At 35.4% G+C, this 8989-nt stretch overlaps 1 protein-coding gene across 1 annotated transcript; it reads left to right on the plus strand.

The window, feature by feature from the left end:
* Nucleotides 1-7329: 7329 nt before the first annotated feature.
* On the plus strand, nt 7330-8316 carry LOC120524548 (olfactory receptor 52E4-like). The gene has a single exon (XM_039746384.1). The coding sequence runs from the start codon at nt 7330-7332 to the stop codon at nt 8314-8316; it is 987 nt and encodes a 328-aa protein (XP_039602318.1).
* The last annotated feature ends 673 nt before the right edge of the window (nt 8317-8989 follow it).

Here is an 8989-nt window from a genome sequence, read left to right on the forward strand (position 1 = left end):
CTTAAACAACTTATAATATTTTGCTCTCCATAAAAATATATCCTGTCTAAATTATACAAGTTAGAAATAAAGTAAACGTTAAAAGAACAAACAATCAAATTTCTTTACTCTTATGTAATTTTATATAAAAAATAAACTTAGATTTTAAATATCCCAAAAGATTTTGCTCTCCATAAAATATATCCTGTCAAAATTATACAAATTCAAATATGAACATGCTGCATAACAAAACCTGGAAATATAAATAAAATGTGTTCCTTTCAGCAATAACAAATCAAATCATTCAGTTGTCTTTGCTCATATGTCATTTTAGAGCTGGACGCCTGGCATCTTTTTTTGGCCACAGGTTCGTTTCTGTTTGGTGTGAGGTTCTGTGTTGTGGAGATTCTCAGGATGGATTGCAGGTGCTCATCAGTGAGGCGACTCCTGTGTGCTGTTTTGTTAGTCTTTATCACTGAGAAGAGCTTCTCACACAGATATGTGCTACCAAACATGCACAAGGTTCGAGCCGCATGTAGACGGACTTTTTTTGTTCTTCAAAGTCACCAAAGCGCCGTGCAAACTCAGTGCGCTCAGTTTATCAGCAAAGTGCGTATTTGGGAACACCGTAGTGACGACTTGGTTTAACATTACTTGGCAACAGGGAAAGTGGGGCAAGGTGCACTGGTGCATTTGTGTCTCCCATAAAAGCAGCTTCACTTGAAATCACTTTGTGATTGTGCACGGGTAAAAAGTCCGCTGAAGTGTCAGATTCTTATTTAATTATTCTGCTTTCTGTATCTTCTGCATTGCATTCAGGTTACCCTGATGTTTTGTCTCATAGTGCCGTCTTAGATTAAATTCTGTAATTACAGCCACATTAGCTCCACAAATGAGACACACGGGTTCAGTAAACATATACTCAGCCTCCCATCGGTTTTTAAAGGCTCTATTTTCAGAATCAACTTTTCTCTTCAGCATCGTGTGAGCTAGCTTCGCAGTAACTTGCAGCATCATAAGCTAGACTTGATTAACGCGGTAAGTTGGCAAGGCAGCTGAAGCGCTGCATTATGGGATCTGTAGTTTATTGTGTTACCAGCGCTTCATATACCGGGCCATTAATAACAATAATACAGTATATAAAATGATCTCGGGCGGATATAATTACATGCCGGGCGGATGTGGCCCGGCCCTTGAGTTTGACACATATGGACTAAATAGAACTTGAAAAGATATTTTTTCAAATGTGATCGCGCAATTCAGATAGAGTTGACACGCACTACAGCCTGCATGCCTCAATAAGTCATCCTCCCCTCTCTCTTACTTTTTTACCGTTCATCTAATGAATACACTGAGTATGGCTTTACCAAAACAATCATTGATGGCGAATAAAGTATCCATTATTCGAGTATGTAGATCGGGATATATATATACATATATATATACCGCGATCGCAGCGAGAAGTAGTGTGTTAAAAAGCTAGAAAAGAAAAGGGAACATTTTAAAAATAACGTAACATGACTGTCAATATACAGTATTTGTTTTGTGAGTGTTACTGAGTGTTGCTGTCATCAAGGATTTGATTATCATTATTTCTTTCAATCAGGTTCGTATTTGTAGGATGTGTTGTGTTCAAGTTACATTCCGTGTTTGTCAATCGTTGTAAAGATGACAGGTTTCATTCATCGATTCGTTTCTTACTGCATCAATAAACAGCTCGTCTTCTTCTTTATCTGAGACCTGACACACTGCATGCACGGGTTTTTTACACTGTCTTCCTTTAGCGGGACATTGACTTTTTCCAACGTGTGCTTTGTTTCCGCAGTAGCTGGATTTATGAATATGCTTGTATGTATCAGACGCTTCATATTTTTGCTGCCTTTTCAATTGGGTAATTGGTTTTGTTCAGCTCTTTGGAACTGTTGCTTTTATCTGTGCACTGCGCCAGTTCACGTGAGCCGCTCGGTGTACATGCATCGAAGGTTCCCAGCTGTGCTGGTGCCATCTCGTGCTATGTCCATGGCTGTATTTAATGTTACCTTAGTCCTGGCACTTAAAACTTTCTCTCGCAGTTTCGCTGAGTTTGTGTCAAACACCACCCTGACCATCTCATCTTCCTCTCCATAAGCACAGTCCTTCACCCGTGAATATTTACCCGTGGCAGTTTGCTATTGGATTGCCGCTGACGGACGGCCTTATATGGGCAGGCACTAAATTACAAACGCCAGCGGCAGCCTGTCTATGAACTTAATTTAAAGTGTAGGTTTACATCATGCTTTGTTTCCGAAGTAGCAGAACTCATGAATATGGTTGTATATGTCACTCGCTCGCTTCTTATTGTTTCGCTGCCTTCTCAATTATATAATGCATGTTTTCTTCAGCGCTTTTTGGAGGTCTTCCTGGTTTTCTATGTACTGCGTGATTACGTGGGAGGCGTGATGATGTCACACGAAACTCCGCCCCCACGGTGTTCAAGCTCATCTCCATTACAGTAAATGGAGAAAAACTGCTTCCAGTTATGACCATTACGCGTAGAATTTCGATATAAAACCTGCCCAACTTTTGTAAGGAAGCTGTAAGGAATGAACCTGCCAAATTTCAGCCTTCCACCCACAAGGGAAGTTGGAGAATTAGTGATGAGTCAGTGAGTGAGTGAGTGAGTGAGTGAGTGAGTGAGTGAATGAGTGAGTGAGTGAGGGCTTTGCCTTTTATTAGTATAGATATATATATATATATGCCAGCAACACTCATGACAATGACAAAACAATTACATTAACAATCCTCTTACGTTATTTTTAAAATGTTTCCTTGTCTTTTTCATAACTTCTTTAACACACTACTTCTCCGCTGCGAAGCGCGGGTATTCTGCTAGTTTCTCAAACAAATTGTAATGAGTAAAATGTGACTGAAGCTGATTGGTGGCTACTTTTTCTAGTATTTTAGAGATAAAGGGTAAATTTGAAAGAGGCCTATATTTATTTAGTATGTGTAGGTCTAGGTCTGACTTTTTAAGTAATGGTTTAATGACTGACACTTTTAGTGCATCAGGTACTGTGCCATGCAATAATGAACTACTGATAATGTTTACAATAGGCGCTGTAAGAACATCCATTGCACTTTTTACTAGTTTTGTTAGCACTGGATCTAGGGAACAAGTAGTGGGTTTCATTTTAGAAATTACAGTTACATGTTTAAAATTACTGAAGTGCTTAATACAATGTGAGGCAAGATCTGCTAAGCTAGTATGCAGTTTGTATTGTGATGCTGAGATCTGGGATCTTATATTTTTCATTTTCTCATTGAAGACGTTCATAAAGTCTGTACTGCTAATATCTGTTGGCATTTTGCATTGTAGATCTGAATTCCCATTTATTAATTTAGCAACTATTCTAAACAGTACCCGGGGATTTTTATTATTGCTATCTATTATTGTAGAATAGTTTTCTGAGCGAGCTTTAAAGAGAACTTTTTTATATTTTTTAACACTCTCTGTCCATGCAATTTGAAAGACCATCTGCGCTCCAGTTTTCAACACTCTAATTTAAGAGCTCAAGTGTTTTCATTAAACCAGGGAGAGTTTCCATGTGGTTTGATCACTTTTGTTTTTAAGGGGAGCCACTACGTCCAGAGCATCTCTCAAGATCACATTATAATGTGATGTTAGCTGATCTAAATTGTTTTCCACGTTTACATTTGATGTTAACTGATCTAAATGGTTTTCCACAATTACACTCTATTTACTCAAAGTATCTATACATTTTGAAGCAGAATTACAATCTAGATGTCGCACTGCATTGACAAGGGCAGGACTAAATCAAATGTAATTAAGTAGTGATTGGAAATAACTTCATTTAATGGAGTAATATTTAAATTATGAATTTCAACTTTGTAAGTTATAATTAAATCTAATGTGTGTTTATGATTATAAGTTGGACCTTTGACAATCTGACAAAATCCTACTGAATTTAAAAAATAAGTATAACATTTGCTAAAAGTGTCAGTTTCCACATCAATGTGTACAATAAAATACCCCATCAGTACTACGTGATCATAATTTATAGCCAAATCAGATAGAAGGTTGCTAAATTCAGACATGAATAATGAATATGGCCCTGGTGGTCTGTAGACTAGCACTATAATTGTGTTGGAATCTGTTTTAATATTTAAAATGAATACCTCAAAGGGTGTAAAGTTGCCTAAATTTTTACAAGTGATTTGCATTTTGTCACAATGAATAATTCCAAGGCCTCCTCCTCGACCAGAATCTCTAGACTTATGAAGGAACGAGTATCCATCTGGTGATGCCTCAGCTAGGGGAACAGTGTCACATTTACTAAGCCAGGTTTCAGTGAGAAGACACAGATCAGATTTTGTACTTAATATAATATCATTTAGGGTGGCACAGTGGCACAGTGGTAGAGCTGCTGGCTCGCAGTTAGGAGACCCAGGTTCACTTCCTGGGTCCTCCCTGCATGGAGTTTGCATGTTCTCCCCGTGTCTGCGTGGGTTTCCCCCAGGTGCTCCGATTTCCTCCCACAGTCCAAAGACGTGCAGGTTAGGTGGATTGGCGATTCTAAATTGGCCCTAGTGTGTGCTTGGTGTTTGTATGTGTCCTGAGGTGGGTTGGCACCCTGCCCGGGATTGGTGCCTGCCTTGTGCCCTGTGTTGGCTGGGATTGGCTCCAGCAGACCCCCGTGACCCTGTGTTCGGATTCAGCGGGTTGGAAAATGGATGGATGGATCATTTACCAAAACAGCTTTACTGCCAAGAGAGTGAATGTTCAATAAGCAGCATTTAGGACTGCATGCCTCTTTCTGAATTGGTGATATATTTTTTGTTTTAATTTGAAGTAAATTTCTATTACAGATGCCCCTGGTGGAGGGTTTGGTTTTATCCCTTGGTCTAATTATACACCTTATTTTTTGGTTATCAAGTAATTTAAAGCTTGCATCAAGATTAAATTTACTGGATGTCCCACAACAGGGATTATGGGTAACAGCTTCAGGAAAGTAACAGGTGGGATAAACAACAGCCTGTGCTTTTAGATCACATGACTGCGGCCTAGATGGTGCTCTAATCAGTCAACCAGGCAGTTTTGCTGCCATATTTTGGGATAATACATAAGCTCCCCATTAGTTAGGATGAAGACCATCTCTTTTGAAAAATCCAGACCTTTCCCAAAAATCATCCCAATTGATCACAAACACTATGCTTTTTATTTATAATGGTGGCTGAAATCTTATTACCAGTCCTGACAGACTGGGGCCTGCTAGTCAGAAAGTCTAGGAGCCAATATGGAACAACAGAACTTCTAAAGAGATAGAACATATTTATAACTTCACATAAAAAAGCAAAATAAATAACATAAGTAATAAAATAAAAATAATCATTTAAAATTAGCAAAAAACTATAAAATATAAAATACACATTCCATATATACTCATGTATAAGTCAGGTCTTGAAACCCGAAAAATCAATCATAAAATCAGCCACCTACTTATATGCCTGTTCAAAAATTCGACCCTTAAAATTTTTTTTTACTTGCCTCCTCCAATCTTGCACCAGTTTCTCAGATGCATCGAATTTGGTTGCAGCAGCACAGTTGCCAATTTTTTCGCTACATCAACTACGTTTAACTTAAAACAAGCTTCATATTTCCTCCTGATCAAACACTCCATTGTAGATAAGGGATGCCCTTGCGATAAAGGTTTATGAAGGTGTAAGATACAAAAAACATAAAACAGCGCAAACGTCGTTTCAAAATAGTTCGGGAATTAGCGCTTGGTCACATAAGCATAAGACAGAGAGAGAGAGAGAGAGAGAGAGTTAGGAGCAGAAAAAAATGGCAGTGTGCTCTCTGGTTACTCTCTCAGGTGGGCGTTAGCATATCATAATCTCTTGGACCAATAGGGTGAGTTTTTCACATTTGACTTATATGACTGACATTATAAAATGCCAGACATTATGTGGTAAAATCAAGTCCCGACTTATCCGCAGGAGAACTTATCCGTGGAGTATATATGGTAATTTAAACCCAATAAGTAACAATAATTAGACCAGTACAATTCAAGACATATGAGATATTGAACTTTTTGGAAGGAGATGAGTTATGCCACCTTGAGGGCCACATCTGTACCACATGTAAGCTGATTTGCAGTTTGCTGCAAAAACAAAGAAACAAACACTCAGCAAATTCAACAAATTTTAGTGGTGGTGTCATACTATTTTCCTTCCCCCTATTCATCCAATATAAACTTGTTAAACACTCCATAAGCTCACATGTCTGACAGTGTCCATGAAATTTAATGTTTATTAAATTATGAATACATATTTTAAATAATATTATTTTTTAGATATCAACAATGAAATATCTAGTGGATCACTCTAGCACAAGAAGTAATTATCACAAAAGGAATGTACTGTACAAGTAATATGCAGAAGGTTTAATGCTCACTTAGGAATGAACAAAAAGGCTTTGCCCACAATGTTCCCTTGTTTCCATCTTACTAATACCATATCAACATTATATTTATATAACTTGCTGTAAAAAATAACTAAATGTCAAGCAGAAAGATGTTAAAGAAATCCCTGATTATTTCTATTTAAAAAAAGATAATATACCTGTAAGGATGGGGAAGATATTTAAAGCTACAAAATTCAGAAATGTTGAACTTAATTCACAGAACACACAGCAATTGCCCCAGTGTGGCAGATTATGTTATCAGTACTCTGTTTTCATTATATCATTAAATAAGCTAAAATGCTATATTAAGACTAAAAGCTTAGTTACCAAAAATATAAATGACACTAAAAAAGGGTCACATAATATAGGATTACTAAGAACTGGGAAAAATGCAGTTTTTATTAGAAATCTTGATCACAACAGGCAAAGTTTGCAACTCAGGCTAATTGCTTCTGGAAATACTTTATCTTACAAGAGGCTTAATTATAGAAATCCTTTGAGTGTACTTCTCATAATAAATCAACATACTCTACATGTAAAGAGAAAACACTTTCTGCATGAAGGTGTATTTGAGCTGGACAAAGAGCATGTTGGTGAGTACCAGAAAATCAAACAATATTGAAAACTTACATCAAATGAAAGATATTAGACAATAATCCAAGACATGATAAAAATAAGTTAAAGTTGTTCTTAATATTCTACTGAATATATTCCTGCAGTTGTAGGTTAAATTGTATTATTTAGTTATACAATATGTAAATCTCTCTCTGTCTCTCTTATATATATATATATATATATACATATACAGTATATATATATATATATATATATATATATATATATATATATATATATAATGCTGTTTTTAATTTACAGAAAGTAAAGAGATGCATACAACATACAACATTTCTTCAGCTACCCCTGACTTTTTTTTGATTGGATTTCCTGGATTGGAAGACTATCATTATTGGTTGTCCATTCCATTTACTATTATGTATCTTATAGCCATTTTAGGCAATGTAACCATTATATTCATTGTTAAACATGAGGAAAATTTACACATGCCTATGTATGTTTTCCTTTGCGTTCTGGCAGTAGTAGATTTGGGTTTAAGCACATCCGTATTACCTGAAATGTTAAATGTAATGTTGTTTAAAATCCACGTTATTTCCTTTCAAGCCTGCTTTCTGCAAATGTTCCTTGTTGACTTTTTTTCTGGACTTGAATCATCTATTCTGGCAGTTATGGCTTATGACAGGTATGTTGCTATATACCGTCCATTACATTATACTTCACTGTTAACAGCTACATCAATTGTAAAAATTTTAACTGCTCTTCTTATAAGATGTCTCATTTTAACTGGAGTGATAGCAATCTTGGCATCAAGGTTACCTTACTGTTCACTCACTAATGTCAGTCATTGCTATTGTTACCACATTGCAGTGGCAAAACTGGCATGCACCGACATAACATTAAACAGTTCTTATGGGCTTTTTGTTGCCTTCCTGATAATTGGAACAGATTTAATTTTTATTGCATTCACTTATGTAAAAATTCTCAAAGCTGTCTTGAAGCTGGGCTCAAAGGCAGCCAAACACAAGGCATTTAATACTTGTGGCTCTCATTTATTTATCATACTCTACTGTTATTCAAGTGGCCTCTTTAGTTTTTTAACTAATAGATTTGGGCAGAGCTTTCCTCAGTACATTAAAATATTGTTGAGTGTTTTGTATCTTATAGTACCTCCAGCTTTAAATCCCATCATCTATGGACTGAGAACTAAGGAAATACGTGAAGGTTTTCATAAATATTTATTTAGAACAAAAATTAAGCCAATTTCTTTCAATATGAAAGACAAACATGAGGTGAACTAATTAGGAAAAGTATTTAAAAGACAATGAGTCTTTGATTGTAATATATGTAATTATATATTATATATTTGATAAAAATAATAATTTTGCAAATGTATTATGTAGTGTATAATTTTAACATAGTAGACTATAGTAAACTAGAATGACTGTTGCAGTAATTTTGAGTACAGTTTATCAAAATAATATTATATATTATTTAAAAATGAAACTTTTTGAATTGTTTTAAAATAATAAAGGCTTTTTTACTTTTGAAGTTTCAGTCATTGACTGGCAAAAACAAAAAATATAATAATCTTGCCTTCTAAAAGCATGAATGGACAAAATGAAAAATTGATAAGACTGAATTTTGATTTATTCTTTTGTTTTTTATATTTTACAATTTCTTTCTATTGATTTACTGTTTGTATCATAAGCTGGAAGAATTATGAGAAATGATTTAAAGAGTTAAATGCTTCCGAAGCTTTTATTTATAATGTCCTGTCATTTTCTTTCATTAGAATAATTTGAGATTGTACAGAATACTTCATGAAGCTATCTTAATGTCATTTTTGAGTTTGTAATAAGAAAAAAAATCTCTTCTGTTCTGATGTGAATTTAGATATTGTAATTCAAAGCTCTGACTCAGCATTGAGTAAATCCATATATAAATTCACACTTCCTCAGAACAGCTTTCAGC

Source organism: Polypterus senegalus, chromosome 2, assembly GCF_016835505.1.
Source record: "Polypterus senegalus isolate Bchr_013 chromosome 2, ASM1683550v1, whole genome shotgun sequence".
Classification (NCBI taxonomy): domain Eukaryota; kingdom Metazoa; phylum Chordata; class Cladistia; order Polypteriformes; family Polypteridae; genus Polypterus; species Polypterus senegalus.

Coding starts and splice junctions, on each gene's coding strand:
- LOC120524548 (XM_039746384.1), top strand. CDS start 7,330: ATGCATACAACATACAACATTTCTTCAGCTACCCCTGACTTTTTTTTG.